This window comes from Platichthys flesus, chromosome 21 (genome assembly GCF_949316205.1).
Source record: "Platichthys flesus chromosome 21, fPlaFle2.1, whole genome shotgun sequence".
Taxonomy (NCBI): Eukaryota; Metazoa; Chordata; class Actinopteri; order Pleuronectiformes; family Pleuronectidae; genus Platichthys; species Platichthys flesus.
In genome coordinates, this window is record NC_084965.1 from 7,230,977 (window position 1) to 7,253,008 (window position 22,032).

The window sequence follows — 22,032 nt, forward strand, 5'->3', positions numbered from 1 at the left end:
TAGGGGACATTCAGGCTCTGGCAAAGATATGCACTTCAATTTATTACTGTAATTATATTTCATGAGAATGCAGAGGTATGTCTTTTTAGGGTGTGGCAGCCGCACCTGTAAGTAATGTAGTTTCCTCCTCACAAAGAAATCAGTTTGTTCCTGAGAGACTGAACACCTGCTGCACTAAAGGAACGTGTCTGTCTGTAAGTCATACTTTTATAAATTGCTCTGCATGATTTTCAATAAGATCGCAATGTTAATAACTCGAAATTGTACCTTAAATACAATATAACCCTGCAAAATGAGTCATGTGATAATTAATGCTCTGCTTTCTTTGTAGGCACAATGGCATCATCAGACGCTCTGTCCAAGGCCAACACCAGCTTCTGTCTGGATCTGTTCAAGAAGCTGAGTGACAAGGACAAGGCAGCAAATGTCTTTTACTCTCCATTTAGCATCTCCTCAGCCCTGGCTATGCTGATGCTGGGGGCCAGAGGCAACACACACACACAGATGTCAGAGGTGCAACATGCAAACACACACACACACAAACACACTATGTGCATATGTACCATATAGTTTGATCCCGCTCTCAAAGTTAAGGGATCACACATTGTATTCCTTTATTAGCAAGTAGTCACGTGATTCTCAGTAAAAAAAAATTCAAGTCCAATTTATGTCAAATCAGCTCAGTTTTGGATGGAAATTATTATGCGGATAAATTAATAGTATTTGTTTGATATACAAAAAACCTGTGAGAGAGTCTACATGCCACGATAAACAGCAGAATGAAAATGGTAATCAACAGTACAATTGATGTGATATGTACCAAGAAGTTGGAACATTGTGTAATACAAGAAAACCCTCAATTACATGTTTCTAAAAGACACACCTAGGTAAAGCTGCTGGAAGTTAGTGCGTGGTTGTGTTCTATGCTCCTTTTTTTGTAATTTGCTATTGATCCAGCTGTCAATATCTGCTTTACACTTACTGAAGTCGACCCATGGGAATAAGAAATGTGACGGTCAGCAGTGTGGTCAACTGATCGGATGGAACTTGTCACTTTCCATATCCTCTGCTGATTTTGGCAGTGAAGGGTGGAGAAAGAGGCAAGGCTGTATAACCCGTGAGGCAACATGAGAGCTTTAATATGTGTAATCTATTTTTCAATAAGAGACTGCTTTCCATTTTGTCAGCTTAGTTTAACCAGTGACCTGATTTATCATACGTGAAGCAAAAATAACATTTACTCTACCAAATCAATCTGATTAATTTGTCAGGGTAACACTCAGGGACAAATGTTTTTAGGCTTGTCTAAAGGCCAGCGCATGCTTCTGAAACTGTGTCTGGTGAGCGCCGGGGAGTATGTCGGGGCGAAATTCTCACAAAAACTCAAATAAATGCCCCGTCTCATATCAAAACACATTTGGGGGAATTGATGACAGAGAGAGTAATTTTTATTCTTAAATATTGATGAATGAAGAAAAAATTTGGCTCCAGCAGAAGGGCACTTTTCTCATTCAGGGCAAAAGGGCCAGTGCTTGAGCACCACTAGGGGTCTATCTGTTCACGTGTCTGGGTACAACCATGGTTTGTTTGATGCAGACAGAGATCACCTCTTTTGCTCAGACAAAATATTGGTACGTTGTATGGTATGACTATTTAATTTTTGTCCGAACCTGTTATTTTGGTTCATACCTAAAGAAACTGAAAAGTAGGTAGGTGTGGACCAAATAAGGTAAGTGTGAAAGCACTTCAAGTGCAGGGAGCCCAATGTGACTGAGCCCACAATTCACTGCTACGTTGATTTTGTAACTTCCTTTATATACAAAGAGACATGCAATATCTAAGTTAACCGTGAACCCTACCAATTGCACCACCAGGTCCTCAGCTTCTGTGAGGCAGTGAAGCCGCAGCCGGGAGGAGCCAAACAGAGACAGATGCAGGAGCAGGTGCAGATGCAGATCCAGAAGGTGACACTGCATAAACTAACTGAAGGGCTTTTTACTAACAATGATCTGTTTGGGGGGAGTAGCTCAGCCTCAGGTTTATTGTGTCTATGTGTCAAGTGTCAGTTCAAAAACCCTTTGTGTGACATAAGTCACAGCAACCTGGTCCTGGCTCATGCCGCAGTGTGACTTAAACCGACATTGGTTTTAAATAATGGCAACCACCCAAAAGTGCATTGGTTAAATTGAGGACACACATATTTAAGTGGTTTCCTTTGGTGTGTCTGTATTGACAAGTTAATGACTCTGTTAACACTTGTGTACATGGAAAAAACAAATTGATGGCTAAAGATGATGGTTTATGTCTTGTTGATTTGATGAAAAACATTCTGCCCTAAATATCTTATTCAAAGATATAGTTATAGTTATATTTATGGTGGATCAGGACAATAATCTACACAGAAAAGATTGATGACCGTGTATATATTCACATCACTCAAACGGTGAGTTGACCATCAGACCACTTTAGTAGACTCTGTATATTAGACTGGTTTTTCACTGTCTCAATTTTTCCCTCTATGTGTTTGTCTGCTTTCACTACAGAGTCTAAAGACCCAGAACTGTCTGGATGACGTCCACGGTGACTTCAGTAAACTGCTGAAGACACTCAACCAGGCAGGCGCACCGTACTCCCTCAGTGTTGCCAACAGACTGTACGGGGAGCAGTCCTACCAGTTTGTAGAGGTGTGTGTTCATGATGGGGTGTGGTACAGTGTACATGCACCTTGTTTGCAAACCTACAGTGAACTGAGAGAAGAAGAAGGCAGGGAGGAACACAACAAACTCAATTAAGCACTTAATAATACATTTGGCAGCAGAGGGATGACCTTGTTTGATTGCTGGCATGACCTTGTTTGATATGAGCTGGCAGTGTGTTTGGCAGTTATTGTGTTAACAGTCAACTTCTAATTGCCTTGGTTAAAAAAAAAGCCCTCCTTAGACCAAAACAAGACTGAAGCCCTGTAGTAATATTGAAAATGTTTTCCTGGCTGTAAGGACTCAACTTCACTAAGTCAAATGAAGAGACTATTTTGTTTGGTTGATCTGTGTAAGTAAATACATGCTGCTGCTTCCAGGATTTCATAGGAGAAACCAGGAAGCACTACAATGCAGAGTTGGAGTCTGTGGACTTCAAAACCGGTTCTGAAGCAGCAAGGCTCAAAATCAACGGCTGGGTGGAGGAGCAGACACAAGGTGGGTCACTAACAGATCTATTAACTGTATGTTAATAGATCTGCATATCACCAGGAGAGAACAGGCGTTAGAAAAGTTAATTTCAATCCAGCTTTATTAGTATAAATACAGAAATAATCTATATTGATGTCAATGGACTCAGTTTTTATGTTGCACTTTTCTAGTCATGACAACAATGTAAAGTGCTTTACACTACAATTGACATTCACCCATTCACACACACTGAAACGCTGATGGAATAGCCTTCAGGGATAATTTTGGGTTCAGTGCCTTGCCCAAGGACACTTTGGCACATGGAATGGAGAGCTGGGGATCAAAGCACCAACCTCTAGGTTAGTGGGCCTCCTGCCACTGCTGCATGTTTCTTACACAATAAATAACCATGGGAAAGCAAGACTCTGTTTGTTCTTATAAACATGATTGGACTAATTTCGGGGCTTGACTGAGCTTGTCATTTGTTAAATGTACGGTGTTCAGAATATAGTCACCTCATATTACCTCATCCTCTTTTTCCAAACATGAAAGAGAACCTGTGAGAGCCTTCAGTCGTCATAAAAACTTAAAAAAGGTGTTTAGTTTGTCCGGTTTAGACTACTGTAAAAAACACGCCGGCCTCCATAATCATCTCCCAATACAAATGTTAAATACTTAAATATAAAGGATCCATTCTAAGGTAAGCAAAACAATTTAGATGAAACACAATGGTTAAAACACCTCTAGGATTATTTGATGTTCAATTTCTGCCAGGAAGATCTCTTTATACCCAAATCTTACACACTGACCCTTTAATCATTTCACATTTGTGCTTTAAATTCTAAGATAAAATTAAGGATTTGCTGCCTGGGGGCGCAGTGCACGATATGACCCGTATGGTGCTGGTCAATGCCATCTACTTCAAAGGGGACTGGAACAAGCAGTTTGAAGAGAGTGCCACGAGAGATGCTCAGTTCAGACTCAACAAGGTAAAACTTGACAGAGAAAAGGGACTACCACTAGTCAGTCAGTATAGTTCTATGAAACTACTGTATATAGCAAAGCAATACACCACGTAAGACACCTGTTATACAAATATGCGAGTCAGAAGACACACCCATGTAGTTAAGTTAAAGTTAAGTTAAAGTTAAAGTAGCTTTATTGTCAATTCTTAACATGTTCAGAACATACAAGGAATCGATACAACGTTTCCCACTCTCCCAAAGTGAGACATACAAAGTGCACAGGCACAACAGAAGACACAAGACATTTCCTAATACTAAGTAAACATACAGAATTTTTTAAGTAATACAGAATTTTTTAAGTAGTGGTACCACCAACTGATCAGACATTGTTTTATTTTATTGAGAAATGATTCACCAAAGTCAAAAAAATAAAATATATATATATATAAGGAACTTGCACCTTGGAAATTTAGGGTATATTATCCACAGGCTTAAAATCTATAGTTTGCTGCCTTATTATATACTATAGCTTGCTCAACAATGATGTCACAGGGTGCATTTGCGTTTATTTAATCTCTAAAATGTGCACACTTAAAAACCCTCTTCATTTTTGTGTGTGGTTGATTAAAAGAAGACTAGACAGGTTTGAAGAGGTGAGCAAACATTTATTGTTGAGTTTCCGTTGATTAAGGGAGGCCAGCTTAACACAAACAGACCAGTCAAGTTATACCCTCAGATTGGTGTCCTAGGACTTAGTTTGGACTTGTATCTTCCAAACTTTCCCACAAATCAAAGAGATCATGTTCTGGGAATGGCTTGGTAGTGTAATTGTAAACTCCGCGGATCATATATACCACTACTGTTTCTGTTTGCTGTTTTCAGAATGAGTCAAAGCAAGTGAAGATGATGTATCAGAATACTACTTTACCCTTGGGCCTCATCGCTGAACCCAACTGCCAGGTAACCAAGACGTCCATTTAATGAGTCAGGTAAAATAGCATGTGTCTCAAACAGCTGTCAACTGACCAGGCAACAAGTCAACTGATATTTTTTTTACATTTGTCAATGATTTTCTATCAAATCTGAAAGAAGCAGAACATGTCACAAAGCTAAATAGATTACATGGGAGTTGGGTACGATCCAGACTTCTTTAACATAACTACAAGCAAAATGAATGACTATAATAAGTTGTTTGTTTAATAAACTCAAGATATATTCAGTTTATATTTGCTTTAATCTTGGACACACACTGTTCTTCAGGTCTTGGAGATCCCTTACAAAGAGAAGGAGCTAAGCATGCTCATCTTTCTCCCCATGGATATAGACGACAGTTCAACTGGTCTGGAGAAGGTAGGACATGCACACACATGCACTTCCACAAATACAGAAACCCACAAGACAAACTAATGATGATATTGTATTCACCCCCAGCTGGAGAAGGAGCTGACCTACGAGAACTTTGTGGAGTGGACTCATTCAGACAGGTTGTCTCACTCTAAAGTTGAGGTGGGCCTGCCTCGGTTCAAGATGGAGGAGAGTTATGACATGAATGATGTCCTGATCAGCATGGGCATGGTGGATGCCTTTGATTCGGGCATGTGTGACTTCTCAGGTAGGACATGAAACAAATCAAAATCAGGACATGAATGTCAGGCTTCATCATCGTGCTCTGCATTCCTGTCATGCATCGGGAGTTTAGACATTATCTATAGAATATTTAGAGAATTCTTTATTTATCTTTCAGATCCACACTCTGCATGTGTGTTTATATGGGCCCAAGGCAGTGCACTATGGAGTTTAGTGCAATTTGGACACCGGATATGTTGAATATTAATAAACATTGAACAAACAGACTCATAACTGTTAGCAACGTTGTCAATCATGGCAACAGCACATTTACGATAATGGGCACATTCACCGCAATGGTAACAGGTGATTCTCCAGCTCAGGGTTCTGTGTGCGGGGCGAACTTCACTGAACTTTGAATAAACAGATGAACAGCTCTATGTGCAGCAGTGGTGTCCAGTTCCAGGGTTCTGTGGACCGAGTCCAGTAGTCAGCTCTTTACTTGCCACGGTTCAATTACTGCAGGTCACTTTTAAGGTTTCAGAAAGAAAGCTGCAACCAGCATTACCACAGGCCAAGCAATTAGCTCATTCCAAACAGGCAAGGTTAAAACAGGTACTGCACTAGGATTATGAAATATAATAAAATAATTTCTGTTCCTCTTCCCCTTTTACAGGCATGTCCCCTTCCAATGACCTGGTGCTGTCAAACGTTATCCACAAGGCTTTTGTTGAGGTCAATGAGGAGGGAACCGAGGCTGCTGCGGCCACTGCTATAATGGTGGGGATCACTTCTGTAATCCATAGAGAAAGATTCATAGCAGACCAACCCTTCCTCTTCTTTATCCGACATAACCACACCAAGAGCGTTCTGTTTGCCGGCCGCTACTGCTCCCCTCAGTGAGCACTACATTGTTAAGAACAGTTTTTCTCAACCAGAGGGGCGTTACAGTACATTTACGATTGCAATATTATATCATTGAATTCAGGGTTTTAAAAAACATGTTGCAAGGACTTCAATTATACCTTGAGTTCCCATTCTTTATTTCCAGCACCAGTATGGTGAGTATAAACAACAATTTAGTGTTTTTTTAACTGTGGTGAAATCATATTAGCAGATGTATGTGTCCTTGGATGACTATGCAAAGTGCAGGTATATGTTATTGCAGTACTACTCATATAACAAATATAGACAAAAGTTAACATGAAGTTTTGAACTGGGATCGGGTAAATTTTGTATTTTTGCATTTTTACACATGGAATAAAAGTGTGATTCTCAAATGTTGTATACGGAAAAAAAAATTCTCAGATCTGGGTTATGATGACATTCAATCAATCATTGTTTAAGCGTAAATACTACACTGGTTGTCCATGACAAGTAATTGTCATTGAAACAGGTAAAAATCATAGTATAATGCTACACACAGTAACATGTTACTGTTCATATCTAACGTAAACTAGGCTTTGATAAGTTTTATGCCAAGTAGAATTGACACGTTATAGAAACTACTTTTAGTGTTGTGTTTCTACCCTTAAAGCATACGACTTTAAGAGGGTTTAAAAAAAATGGACACTAAAGCAAAAGAGTGCAGCTAACGTCTATTTCTAATCTGTGATTTGTTGAAGGGGATCAGTAAACAGCAAAGGTAGAAGAGAGAATCACTCCTTTTACTAAAATAAAAGCACATCTAAAGCATGTGCTAAGGCTGTCAACATGTAGATTTTTGTTACAACAAAAATTGCAAGTATAACTCTGGTAATTGCAAGACATGATAAAACTGGGGTTTTCATAAATTCTAAAAATGTCTCTTTGCAGTGCTTTTGAAAATGTATTTTGGTCTCGTTGGATGAAGAATAATGTGAAATTATGAGCCAGTTGTCAATCATGACATTTCGGCCCATATTTATACCATCTCATACGGGGAGAGGCAAACCCTTTATCTTCATTCAACCATGGTGCCACAGAAATCTGGATCGAGACACAGCCACTCAACTGAATATATAAAATACCTCATTAGATTTCAAATGGGTAAATAAAACATCTTTCTCCCAGTCTCCTTTACCTTCACAAACACAGCAGTCACCATCTACCAGGCATCAGATAAAGAGGCAGTAATTGCCCCTACATGTCCTTACAAAGGCAGTGAGCTCTCCAGTCCCACCTACCAGGGAATTGCTCTAACTCTGAGCTGTCAAACGCTGTACTGTTCTGTCATTGTCACATCGTTCTTTATTTTAAGTACGTATACTGATTCCTGCTCCGGACTAAAGGTTGTGGTTTTAAAATAGGATTTAGGAGCAGGGATTAAAAAACAGTTGAAAACAATCCAACAGAAAAACATTTTGTTGTATTTGTGTTTTAGAAAAAAGCAAAGGAGAGCTCCTTTCAGCTTCCATACACAGACATGCGACAACGCGGAAGTTGCTCTGTGTTTTTGGGGTGTATCAGCGGAGCAGAACCTCCCTCTTTGCCCTGCGAGACTCCTAAAGGAAGCTGTCTGAATGTAAGTAGAGACTACGATGTTATTTTGTAGACACGTCATTTCTGGTCGAACAGGTTTTAAACGCTTAATGTAAGAAACAGGTCCATCAACGGTCTGGCGTCATGGGCAGAATATAGTTGATACAAATTATTTTATATGTAATAATTGGTGTTATTTAACATAAAGTCGTTTTCATTGCGATATTAAAAGTTTGTTTTCCAGCATACTCCATTAGAAAGTCTGTACATTATATATTTTCAGGATGTATTGTATGTATATTTAGTTTTAGTCTGCTGATCAACTTACAATCAGGTCGCCAAAGAAACTTTCACTTTCCATAGAATCGTAATAAACTAGTGGCAACAATCACCACTTTACTTTAATAATAATCTCACTAACTACAGCTCTATTACAAGGTGGTTTACATGATTTTCAAAAAGATATTAATCCCAAGAAGTAGAAATAATACATCTAAACTAAAATATAAGATAACGCAAGATAAAGAGATAAAAGCCTGATTTAAATTGAGTCATGTAATAATTAATGCTCTGCTATCTATGTAGACACAATGGCATCATCAGCTGCTCTGTCCAAGGCCAACACCAGCTTCTGTCTGGATCTGTTCAAGAAGCTGAGTGACAACGACAAGGCAGCAAATGTCTTTTACTCTCCATTTAGCATCTCCTCAGCCCTGGCTATGGTGATGCTGGGGGCCAGAGGCAACACACACACACAGATGTCAGAGGTACAGCATGAAAACACACACACACACACACACACACAAACAAACACACACACACACACTTCAGACGTTACCCTGATGAAGTAAAAGGAACTTTGACACAGACACACTGTATGTCAGAGTAAAAAGAGCAGAGAATTTCATCTGTGTCAACCCACGTTCAACATGAATCACCAGCTTTGTCTTCCAGAGTCACAAACAATAATAAAGATCTGCTGTTCAGACTCTGACCAGGTTTAATCAGGGCAGGTATTGTGATCTTTTGCTATAGGAAGCTTAAGGAAACTTTATTTGTACCCGTAGGTAGATTTGTTTTGCAGCAACAGAAAGAGAAGACATCCATCCAAAACAGTGCAAAATTATAAACACACAGACCAAATACAAGACCACAAAATTTACAAAGTGCTCAAATGCATTTCTATCAATAGAAAACAGGATAGTGAATATTCGGCTGTAAACCGTTCAAGTGAACAATTGCAGATGCAACAAAACTATTTTCTTTGAGTTTTGTTTTACTTTTTTACCTTTGGGACTGTAAACCTTACACCAGAGGGTAGAAGTGGAAGTTCCCCATGTAGAGGATGCAAGTCATCATTCCTAATGGAGCTGGCTAACCTCTGTAGCTGTGTGGTGTTCAGGGACTGTAGGCTCATCCGAGGCTCACCAATCAGCCGACTGGACCATTTCAGAAGAAGAAAAAGAAAAAACAGACTCAATTAAATAGTAATAAAAAAGTGTCAGCATGTTTTAGTAAATATTCAAATAGGACATTTTCCTTAAACAGTTCAAACGCTACTGAACCTTTTTGCACATAGCTTCACTGTTTGCTCTAATGTTCAGTTTGGACTCAACAATAGTCCCAAGGTATTTATACAATTCCACACATTCCACAGTTTGACCTGTGTTCTGAAATCGTTGACCATATCCTTGGTATTTGAACTGTTTAGTTGGATTTTCTTAAGTTGGAGCTCTTACACATATTTGTAAAGGATAGACAATAAAGGAGAGCACACACCATTGTGGTGAGCCAGTGGAACAGACTGGTATTTTATTGGCTCAGAGTGTCTATCTAACATGCCTTTGTCTACTTTCTCTACAGAGCCTGAAAACCAAGCACTGTCAGGAAAAAATCCACGCTGACTTCAGTAAACTGCTGAATGCACTCAACAAGGCAGATGCTCCCTACTCCCTCAGTGTTGCCAACAGACTGTACGGGGAGCAGTCTTACGAGTTTGTAGAGGTGTGTGTTCATAATGGGGTGTGGATGGTTGTGAGAGGCTCAGATAGGAACTTTTCAGCTCAAGTAAAAAGGAATGCTGTGTGAGGGTCATCAAACAAACAAGGAAGTGATTGTGCAAATGTTCTCCTGCTGTTACGACTTTAAACTCTTCTAAGTCAAGTGAAGAGACTATTTTGTTTGTGTGATCTGAATCAGTAAATGTGTTGCTGATGGTTTCAGGATTTTTTGGGAGAAACCAGGAAGCACTACAATGCAGAGCTGGAGTCTGTGGACTTCAAAACCAGCCATGAGGCGGCAAGACTTACCATCAACAAGTGGGTGGAGAAGCAGACTCAAAGTGGGTCACGCACATTCACCAGTATGTTAATGGGCCTACATGATCCCTCTGTGCAATGCAATCCAAGGTCAATGACCAGACAAAACCACTGTTTGCATCACACCTCAAGAGAATCCTTTCAAATTTTGCACAAATGTTCAATTGGACACACAGGTATTAGTGGAATGTGGTAACCAGTCCTTTAAGATTATCTGTTTTTGGTAAATGAATATAGCTTACCTCATGTATTTGTTGAGGGAAAATAGTGACTGAGCTTGTCATTTCTTCATCATTTCAATTTTTTACTTTAAATTCTCAGGTAAAATTAAGAATGTGCTGGCCCAGGGTGTGGTTGACAACATGACCAGGCTGGTGCTGGTGAATGCCATCTACTTCAAAGGCAACTGGAACAAGAAGTTTAATGAGAGTGACACAATTGATGCTCAGTTCAGAATCAACAAGGTAAAATTTGACCAATTTGATAAAATGAATAGGGATTTGTTTGCATTTAACACCAACATAAGTTTTCTTAAACAGGACGGAATAACATCAAAGGAAGATAGCAGGAATTCAAGAGTGGTACAGTAGTCAGTTGTAGTACTGAGTTGGATGAGCAGTAGCAGTTATGTCATATGCATAAGAATGGCAGCATTTGATAAACTATCACAGGGATTAGTGACATATATGGTGAAGCCCTAGTATGGAACACTGCGGTACGCCTTTTCATACAAGCAGGAAAAAACAGGAAGACAAAGCAACCTGGACACATTATGATAAAAGTAGTTTGAAAATCAAGTTACAGCATGCTCAGATGAGCCAATTCGAGTCTATTCGCCAAGATGATGAAGTCCACTGTGTCAAAAGCCTTTGACAATTCCATAAAAAATTTCTGCTTCTCCTGTTTGCTGTTTTTAGAATGACACGAAGCCAGTGAAGATGATGTATCAGGAAACCAAGTTCCCTTACTCCTTTATCTCTAAAGTCAACTGTCAGGTAATCAAGACATCCATTTGATGAGTCAGTGACAACAGTGTGACTTGTCAACCACCTGTATATTGACTAGAGAACTAAATTGATAATTCATTACTTTAGTTTACGAAATTCTATTAAATATCTTCATGATTCAATTAAGAATGGATGACTTGTTTTTTTACTGTTACTATGAAAATAAATATTGATTAATGTTTTGGATTTTGCTTATCAAATGTATTCAGTATATATTTATCATTATGGAAACACACTGTTCTTCAGGTCTTGGAGATTCCTTACAAAGGGAAGGTGCTCAGCATGCTCATAATTCTCCCCATGGATATAGACGATAGTTCAACTGGTCTGGAGAAGGTAGGACATGCACACACATGCACTTCCATAAATACAGAAAAACTCAAAAGACGCATTAATAATTGAATTTGTCTACACCTCCAGCTGGAGGCGATGCTGACCTATGAGAACTTTGTGAAGTGGACTCGTCGAGACAAGATGGATAAGAAAAAGCTTGAACTTGGCCTTCCTCGGTTCAAGATGGAGGAGAGTTATGACATGAAGGATGTCCTGATCAGCATGGGCATGGTGGATGCCTTCGATTTGGCAATGAGTGACTTCTCAGGTAGGACTTGCACCATACATCAGATTAATTCATCATAATTTAGGAAACAATAAAACGAATCTGTCGACTGTCGACTAAATGAATCCTGAAGTTCTCCCAAGTCAGTGTGTCCTCCATTCTTGAAATATACTCCATCCCTCTTTTTTTTGTTATAGGTATGTCTCCTTCCAAAGACCTGGTGCTGTCAAAGGTCGTCCACAAGGCTTTTGTTGAGGTCAATGAGGTGGGAACCGAGGCTGCTGCTGCTGCTACTGCTAGCACCAAGTATTATGACCTTTTTGGAATCCCTTCAGTCAGATTCATTGCAGACCATCCCTTCCTCTTCTTTATCCGACATAACCCCACAATGAGCGTTCTGTTTGCCGGCCGCTTCTGCTCGCCTCAGTGAGAACTGCATTGTTGAGCGTTTGAGAGCCACTGCTCTAGAATTTGATCCCATCCCAAGATTTTTTTTTTTACTTTGGCTCTCGTCTGCCTCACTTCTCACATGAGTCACTGTGTTTATCCTGAACACAAGCTCTCTGCTCTGTTATTACATTGGACCCAATCTGATCTTGTTCAGAGTTTGGTCACTTTATCCCTTTAATACACATTTGGCCCTCTTTTCTGCAGCATCTATAACATTACAGTCTAATTTATTATCCTGTACCTTAGACTCTTTGGATTATTTGCCATGATCACATTTGTTATGCTTTTCTAAGCTGGCAGCACAGAGGTCAACTGTACCTCTATACCAGGTGAACATATGATGGTTGAAAGAATCTCTGCACTGTCTGTATATAACATGCAATATCATTATATTATATATTCAGCAAACCAAAGAGAATAAGAATTAATATTTTTGTCAACTTTTTTTCTAAAAAGGAAAATAACCCTTTCATTCACATTTTGTCTAATTCAGTGTATAGTGAGTATAAGAAGGATATAATGCAGTTGAACCATTGTAATAAAGATGACACTACACTTGTTGGCCATGACATACTTTTTAACACGTCACTTTTAATGCTTTACAAAAACTTGGCTTTAATCAGTTCTATTGAAAGATAAGATATTTTAATGACTAAAATGTTTCCCTGTGATCACGGCCTATTGCTGCACAAAACTATTTGTAACAGTAAAGATAGACTGTTGCTTGTTCATGCCAAAGCAACTCGTTGACAACAATTCAACACTAGATACAGCCATAGTGTGCACGAACATTTTAGCCTTGAATTTCTGCTTGTTTTTTTCTGATTGCTTGAGTTTACATGGGAGCGAAATCATTCTGTTGTAATGAAAAATAATAAAAATTCAATAAATAAGAGAAGAAAGAGAAGTTAATTAGATATTCAGCCAAGCTTAATTTAAATAAAGTTTAAATTCTTATGTTAGAAGAGAAATGGATAACATAGACCTGAACCATGAGATAGAAAAAGTGGAAGAAAAGTTTAAAGAAATTGTTCTAAAAGCAGAAGAGTTATCAATGCCTAGAAGCAAATGGACAATGAGTAGAACAGCAGTCCCATGGTGGACAGAAGAGTGTGTAGAACTATGAAAGAAATAATTAAAGATAACCCAATATTTACAAAAAGAAAGTAAAGAGATTAATGTTGGTGAAAATTCTGTAATAAAATAGTTGGATCAACTCCTACAGGCAATATATGGGGAATGATAAAAGAGTTAGGGGGAGTATGAGGAGAGAGGCAGCACCCAATGTTAAATTTTGGATAGAAAACAGCAATAACAAATGAAGACAGGTCAGATTTAATGTGTTTGCGGAAATTCACAGTTCTGATAATCTAACACAGGAAAGGAAGCGAGGGAGGGAAGAAACATATAATACATCGAAGAGAAAGAACAAATGGTGTGATGGATACACCTTTTACTTTACAAGAGATGAGGACAGCCATAGGAAAGATTGGGTAAACATCTCCAGGGAAATACCAAATCTGATATGCAATGTTAAAACATTTGGAAAAGCAGACAAGCACTGACCTCTTAGTGATATATAATAAAATACAGGAAGAGATCGCTGCTGAGATCATATGTTTTTGTTTTCAGCACATCCACACTGGTGTTGGTCCTTACCAGCAATAATTTTCTTGACAGCCTGGATGTGTCTTCTTCGTGTGTAGCACCGCTTTTTCATTCTGACATTTTTGTTCTTTTTTTATTTCTCTTTTTCACTTTTTTGTCTTTTGCGTGTGAGAATAATCATGAACATATCTACTCACTCATAGTGAATCCTCCGGAGGACTTCCTGCTGTACCACAACATGGGGTCATTCGGACATTATCAAGAGCTTTACAGGCGGGCTGGCAGGAGAACCTCCGCAGAATGTCCGGGGATTATCAAGAGTTCAGTGCATTTCTGAAAGCAGCATCACAGAACTACAGAGCAAAGACCAGCATGAAGATATAACTACTGCAGAAGTTGTGATGGAAATCTGGAAATTCAAGAGGGTGGATAACCATATTATTTTTATGCTTTCTGCAGTCAGGATCAACAAAGAGGAAAAAGGATCTCAGAGTGAAGATGCAGGATAGTAAAATGCAAGGATCTTATATTGGAGGACTAAGGCTATCGCTCAGAACCAGATCAGACTGATTCTGTAGGCGCAGGATGGGTGAGGAATCTAAACAAAGTTAACAGATTTACATATGTTTCCTTTGGAGATAAGCAGACACACATTCAGTTCTTTGGGGAGTAAATAAGTGATCAAATGGGTCTGACAGTGTTCTGGTCATAAACAGGTCAGACCATTAAACAGTTCAGGTCAAAAAGTATTAGTACATGTTGTATATATATGTAGATATAGGTTATATTACATGTGCAACTTGATAACATTTGTATTGGTTTACACTTATAATTGCAAAGATGCAAATTTAAATAAATATATATATATGCGGAAGATGTATGCCTGTGCACAAAATACATTCATACAATTAGGATGACTGGATTAAAAGTTCACAGTTTACAAAGCCATCCCATGGTGTGTTTGTAATGCAGCTTTTTAAGACTGGTCTGTTTCTCCTGTCTTGTGTCTGAGCAGACAGCAGGTGGAGCCAGTGGCTTGGCCTGGCTGCATTTCTCCCTCAGCTCATCATGCTGCTGGCAGCATCGTCGGCATTTCGCGCCGACCTGGCTTTTTCCTGTTTCCTTCACACAGCCATCTTCGTCTCCTTCAACAAAGTCTGCACTTCACAGGTACATGAACCACCATCAACAGAGTTTAGGAAGAGATCAGATAGAAAGATAGAAGTTTGTTTGTTTTCGTGTCTCCATGATGGTGACAGTTATCTTCTAATTCAATCCAAACATTCACTTGGTCTCAAGGATGATCCAAATAGAATTTGGTGGTTAAAGGTCCCTGTGACCATCCAAAAATAGTTTTGGGGCTTTTCTAAAGAATTCAAACTCTGTATTGTGGTCATTTATATTGTCGAAGTATCTTCATAAAAACTTGAACAAAGTCATGTGTTATCCTTTCACACTTCCTGTGCCTACAGGCATTTGACTATGAAACAGTTTTCCTCTCTGTGTTACTTAAAGGGCTGGAAGATATGTTCATATCATGAGATTAGTGTTGCAATTACAGGATTATTATCAAAGCTGTTGGATGAATAAAATAATTAAGTTGACATAATTAAGATGAGTGTTATCATTATTATTAATAATATTAATGGTGTTTTTTTAAATAGAATAAACCACACAAACAAACACACTGTTCTCATCCTCCCTTTATTGTTCTGTCACTGTCACATCGTTCTTTATTTTAAGTTCATAATCAGATTTTTGCTCAGGAATGAAGGTTGTTGTTTTAAAATTATCTTTAGGAGCAGAGATTAACAAACAGTTGAAAACAATCCAACAGCAAAACATTTTACAAATCGAGGTAGATGTGTTGTATTTGTGTTTTAGAAAAAAGCGAAGGAAAGGTCCTTTCAGCACCCGTACACGGACATGCTAGAACGAGGAAGTAGCTCTTAGGGGCGGTGTCAGCTGAGCAGAACCTCCCTCTTCGCCCTCTTTGAGACTCCTAAAGGAAGCTGTCTGAATGTAAGTAGAGACTACGATGTTATTTTGTAGACACGTGATTTCTGGTCGAACTGTTTCTAACGCTTCATGCCAGGTCCATTAACGGTCTGGCGTGATGGGAAGAATATAGTTAATACAAATGGTGTTATATGTAATAATTGGTGTTATTTAACATAAAGTCGTTTTCATTGCGATATTAAAAGTTTGTTTTCCAGCATACTCCATTAGAAAGTCTGTACATTTAATACACAGGATTTGTTGTATGTATATTTAGTGTTAGTCTGCTGATCAACTCACAATCATTTCGCCAAAAACACTTTCACTTTCAATAGAATCCTAATTTACAAGGGACAACAATCACCACTTTACTTTAATAATAATCTCACTGACTACAGCTCTATAACAAGGTGCTTTACATGATTTTCAAAAAGATGAGAATCCCAAGAAGTAGAAATAATACATCTAACCTAAAATATAAGATAACGCAAGATAAAGAGATAAAAGCCTGATTTAAATTGAGTCATGTAATAATTAATGCTCTGCTTTCTTTGTAGACACAATGGCATCATCAGCCGCTCTGTCCAAGGCCAACACCAGCTTCTGTCTGGATCTGTTCAAGAAGCTGAGTGACAACGACAAGGCAGCAAATGTCTTTTACTCTCCATTTAGCATCTCCTCAGCCCTGGCTATGGTGATGCTGGGGGCCAGAGGCAACACACACACACAGATGTCAGAGGTACAGCATGCAAACAAACATACACACACTCCCTTTGTTTATTTTCTAGTAGGCAGAAAGATTTAAAATGCACCTCCACAACTTGCAGCTTCAGACGTTTCCGTGATTTTTTACATTTCATTTGGCTGACGCTTTTGTCCAAAGCGACTTACAATTAGTACACTCAACATTCATGAGGGGCCATTTAGGGGTTCAGTATCTTGCCAAGGACACTTCGGCATGCAGATGGGAGAGAGTGGGGTTTGACCCGGGAACCTTCTTGTTGAAGAACCATCACTCACATCTGACTCTGTCTATTTCTGTCCTTTAAAGACAGGGTACCAAACCATGATACCAAAGAAAAAGATAAAACAGACTCAATAAAAGCATGATAAAAAAGTGTCAGCATGGTTTAGTAAAAATTCAAATAGGACATTTTCCTTAAACAGTACAAACACTACTGACCCTTTCTGCACATAGCTTCACTGTTTGCTTTAAAGTTCAGTTTGGACTCAGCAATAGTCCCAAGGTATTTATACAAGTCCACACATTCAATAGTCTGACCTGTTTTCTGAAATCAATGACCATATCCTTGGTTTTTGAAATGTTAAGTTGGAGGAATGATTCCTTGCACCACTTAAAGTGCTCAACAACAGGTCTCTGACTGATTTAATTGCCTGAAGCACACTCACAATCACTGAGTCATCTGCGTAATTTTAAACGACCCTATCTTTAAAGAGCTCGGACACATATTTTTAAAGGATACAATACAAAGGAGAGCACACAGCCTTGTGGTGAGCCAGAGGAAGAGCAAACTTTATCTGATAAAAATCCATTCAGTCTTACTCTTTGTTTCCTGTTCGTTAGAAAATCTAAAATCCAGCTCACAAGATTCAAACTTAGGTTAAAATCTTACTTAGAATCAGTCAGGGTGCGGGTCAGTACACCCTGAGACTCACACAATAAGACAAACAGTGAAAGCAATGACTGAAGATGACAATGTTATTCCCCTCAATTCTCAGTTTTACAATTGATGTAATTTAGGAAATGTATGTGTCTTCCATAATCAGATGTAGTTATCAGGTTTTAACATACAGATACTGAAACTAATCAGATTAAACCAGCAAATAAAACCTTATCAGTTAAGTCATTATCATGGACCAGTCCATACACTGTGCTGTACCAGGATCTATGGCGAAGGCAAATTTCATAGACCTGACATTTTTCAGTTTTTGTTGTTATGTCCACTTGATTCATGAGAGAGAGATTTACAACCACCTACATCAGGTTTATTTGGGGAAATATTTTAAGTCAGCTACAGTCTAAAAATACATACACAACTTACCGTGGATCACAAGAAAAATATCAATCAGTAAGAATTTGATGATTTTGTCAATATTCTCATAACTCAACATGGGAGTTAACCAGCAGACCAGTTAGACTTGTCTTGTACTGGCTCAGAGTGGCTATCTAACATGCCTTTGTCTACTTTCTCTACAGAGCCTGAAGACCAAGCACTGTCAGGACAACGTCCACGCTGACTTCAGTAAACTGCTGAATGCACTCAACAAGGCAGATGCTCCGTACTCCCTCAGTGTTGCCAACAGACTGTACGGGGAGCAGTCCTACCAGTTTGTCGAGGTGTGTGTTCATAATGGGGTGTGGAGGGTTGTGAGAGGCTCAGATAGGAACTTTTCAGCTCAAGTAAAAGGGAATGATGTCTGAGGGTCATCAAACAAACAAGCAAGGAAGTGATTGTGCAAATGTTCTCCTGCTGTTACGACTTAAAAACTCTTCTAAGTCAAGTGAAGAGACTATTCTGTTTTTTTGATCTGAATCATTAAATGTGTTGCTGATGGTTTCAGGATTTTTTGGGAGAAACCAGGAATCACTACGATGCAGAGCTGGAGTCTGTGGACTTCAAAACCAGCCATGAAGCAGCAAGACTTAACATCAACACGTGGGTGGAGAAGCAGACTCAAGGTGGGTCACAAATATACACCAGTATGGGCCGACATGATCTCTCTGTGCAATGCTATCCAAATATAGATCAAGAAATGTCAATGACTGTCCGTTATTACAGAAGTCGGTATGTCTGTTGATCTGTCCTTTCCATTCTTGTAAATATGATATCTCAAAAATGCCTCATGGGAATTTGGTTTTTTGAACGCAACGACTTCAAATCTGATACAATCTGATTTGATTTTGGTGGTCACAGGTCAAATGTCAAGGTGATCTCTTTTGTGAACATGCAACATCAGGAACCTGCTTAGGTTGTTTCAGTACATCTGTCACAAACATTCACTGATTCAATTTTAGTGGTCAAAGATCAAGATCATTGACCACACAAAATCTTTGTTTGCATCCCACATCGAGAGAATCCTTTCAAATTTGGTATAAATGTTCACTTTGTATCACAGGTATTAGTGGAATGTGGTAAACAGTCCTTTAAGATGATCTGTTTTTGGTAAATGAATATATCATACCTTATTTCTTTGTTGAGGGAACACAGTGACTGAGCTTGTCATTTCTTCATCATTTCAAATTTGTACTTCAAATGCCTAGGTAAAATTCCGAATGTGCTGGCCCAGGGTGTGGTGGACAACATGACCAGGCTGGTACTGGTGAATGCCATCTACTTCAAAGGCAACTGGAACAAGAAGTTTAATGAGTGTGAAACAGTTGATGCTCAGTTCAGAATCAACAAGGTAAAATTTGACAGAGGATAAAATGAATTGGGATTTGTCTGCATTTAACACCAACTTAAGTTTAATTAAACAGGACGGAATAACATCAAAGGAAGATAGCAGGAATTCAAGAGTGGTACAGTAGTCAGTTGTAGTACTGAGTTGGATGAGCAGTAGCAGGTATGTGATCTGCATAAGAATGGCAGCATTTGATAAACTTTCACAGGGATTATTGACATGTATAAGGTGAAGCCCTAGTATCAGCAGTTTACAAGGTTACCTATTGTCATATAAAATCCTAAACAGGTAAGGAAACATGTTTGAGGCTGTGGCTCAGGAGGTAGAGCGGTTCATCCACCAGTAGGTGGGCAGAGTCCCATTCCACGTACCCAAGTGTCCTTCAGCAAGATAGGCTGTTTGTCTCAGCAGTGATCTATGATAGAGATCGTGTTGCACAAAATTTTTATATTTGTGTGAATTGGTGAATTGCAAAAAGAATTACTGTACAGAGCTTTGAGTGGTCATCAAGACTAGAAAAGCACACTATAGTCAACAACCACTATCCATAACCCATATTTTGTTCTCAGAATCAGAAAGTACGTCATAGTGTATTCACTATACCTTTTTGCTGCATGACTGCAACAAAGTAATGTGAACAAGCTTTCAGCTGCTTCTCCTGTTTGCTGTTTTTAGAAAGAGAGGAAGCCAGTGAAGATGATGTATCAGGAAACCAAGTTCCCTTTGACCTTCATCTCTGAAGTCAACTGTCAGGTAATCAAGACATCCATTTGATGAGTCAGTGACAACAGTGTGACTTGTCAACCACCTGTAAAGTCATTTGGATTTTTGCATATCAAATGTATTCAGTATATATTTATCATTATGGAAACACATTGTTCTTCAGGTCTTGGAGATTCCTTACAAAGGGAAGGAGCTCAGCATGCTCATATTTCTCCCAAAGGATATAGACGATAGTTCAACTGGTCTGGAGAAGGTAGGACATGCACACACATGCACTTCCATAAATACAGAAACCCACAAGACAAACTAAAAATTGAATTTGTCTACACCTCCAGCTGGAGGAGAAGCTGACCTATGAGAACTTTGTGAAGTGGACTTGTCGAGACACGATGGATAATCAAGAGGTTAAACTGGGCCTGCCTCGGTTCAAGATGGAGGAGAGTTATGACATGAAGGATGTCCTGATCAGCATGGGCATGGTGGATGCCTTCGATATGGCAATGAGTGACTTCTCAGGTAGGACATGCACCATACATCAGATTAATTCATAAACATTTAAACATCAGGAAACAATTAAACTAATCTGGCTACTCAACTAAATGAATCCTGAAGTTCCTCCAAGTCAGTGTGTCCTCCATTCTTGAAATATACTCCATCCCTCTTTATCTTGTTACAGGCATGTCTCCTTCCAAAGACCTGGTGCTGTCAAAGGTCGTTCACAAGGCTTTTGTTGAGGTCAATGAGGTGGGAACCGAGGCTGCTGCTGCCACTGCTTGCGTCATGATGGAACAGTGTTGTCGATTGTTGATTCCAGTCAGATTCATTGCAGACCATCCCTTCCTCTTCTTTATCCGACATAACTCCACAATGAGCGTTCTGTTTGCCGGCCGCTTCTGCTCCCCTCAGTGAGCACTACATTGTTGAGCGTTTGAGAGCCACTGCTCTAGAATTTGATCCCATCCCAAGATTTTCTTTTTTTCTTTGGCTATCGTCTGCCTCACTTCTCACATGAGTCATTTCGTTTATCCTGAACACAAGCTCTCTGCTCTATTTTTACATTTGACCCAATCTGATCTTGTTCAGAGTTTGGTCACTTTATCCCTTTAATACACGTTTGGCCCTCTTTGCTGCAGCATCTATAGCATTACGGTCTAATTTGTTATCCTGTACCTTATACTCTCTTGAAGACTTTGCCTTTATCACATTTGTTACGCTTTTCTTAGCTGGCAGCACATAGGTCAACGGTTCCTGTATACCAGGTAAACATATAATGGGTATAAGAATCTCTACATAACATGCAATATCTTTATATTATATATTCAGCAAACAAAAGAGAATATTGTGATGAAAGTATATTTGCAGATAGATCCATGCTTGGTGGTTATATGTAATTGCACTTCTATACATATAATGAATATTCATAAAAAATAGTTTATATGCACTTTTGACCAGTTATGTTTCTGTATCCTGATGCTTTTACACATGAAATAAAGTGTGTGATCCCTTAATATTGTTTGTCAACTTTTTTCTGAAAAAGAAAATAACCTTTCATTCACATTTTGTCTAATTCAGTGTATAATGAGTATCAGAAGGATATAATTCAGTTTAACCATTGTAATGAAGATGATACGACACCATGTAGTTGTCCATGATATGTTTTTAACACGTCACTGTTAATTTTTAACCAAAACTTGGCTTTAATCAGTTCTATTGAAATAATAGATATATTATAATGACTAAAATGTTTCCCTGTAATCACGGCCTATTGCTGCACAAAACTTCACTTTT

General features: G+C 38.8%; 3 protein-coding genes across 4 annotated transcripts; all 3 read left to right on the forward strand.

The window, feature by feature from the left end:
* The first annotated feature begins 99 nt into the window (after positions 1–99).
* LOC133932849 (leukocyte elastase inhibitor-like) lies at positions 100–6,978 on the forward strand. Its single transcript, XM_062379723.1, has 10 exons — positions 100–194; positions 332–513; positions 1,875–1,964; positions 2,544–2,684; positions 3,077–3,194; positions 4,014–4,156; positions 5,015–5,092; positions 5,393–5,482; positions 5,564–5,744; positions 6,375–6,978. Exons 2-10 carry the CDS (start codon positions 337–339, stop codon positions 6,599–6,601), a joined length of 1,245 nt encoding a protein of 414 aa, XP_062235707.1. The 5' UTR covers positions 100–194; positions 332–336; the 3' UTR covers positions 6,602–6,978.
* Positions 6,979–8,060: 1,082 nt separating this feature from the next.
* On the forward strand, positions 8,061–13,047 carry LOC133932850 (leukocyte elastase inhibitor-like). 2 transcript variants are annotated; one of them, XM_062379724.1, is made up of 9 exons: positions 8,061–8,201; positions 8,744–8,925; positions 10,022–10,162; positions 10,382–10,520; positions 10,798–10,940; positions 11,394–11,471; positions 11,730–11,819; positions 11,904–12,084; positions 12,240–13,047. In XM_062379724.1, exons 2-9 carry the CDS (start codon positions 8,749–8,751, stop codon positions 12,470–12,472), a joined length of 1,182 nt encoding a protein of 393 aa, XP_062235708.1. In that variant the 5' UTR covers positions 8,061–8,201; positions 8,744–8,748; the 3' UTR covers positions 12,473–13,047. The 2 variants fall into 2 exon arrangements, with proteins under 2 accessions (XP_062235708.1, XP_062235709.1); XM_062379725.1 differs by having other exon boundaries at positions 10,382–10,499.
* A 2,086-nt stretch (positions 13,048–15,133) lies between these two features.
* On the forward strand, positions 15,134–21,752 carry LOC133932851 (leukocyte elastase inhibitor-like). The gene is made up of 10 exons (XM_062379726.1): positions 15,134–15,270; positions 15,985–16,122; positions 16,656–16,837; positions 18,317–18,457; positions 18,682–18,799; positions 19,382–19,524; positions 20,197–20,274; positions 20,408–20,497; positions 20,580–20,760; positions 20,921–21,752. Exons 3-10 carry the CDS (start codon positions 16,661–16,663, stop codon positions 21,151–21,153), a joined length of 1,161 nt encoding a protein of 386 aa, XP_062235710.1. The 5' UTR covers positions 15,134–15,270; positions 15,985–16,122; positions 16,656–16,660; the 3' UTR covers positions 21,154–21,752.
* Positions 21,753–22,032: the final 280 nt, after the last annotated feature.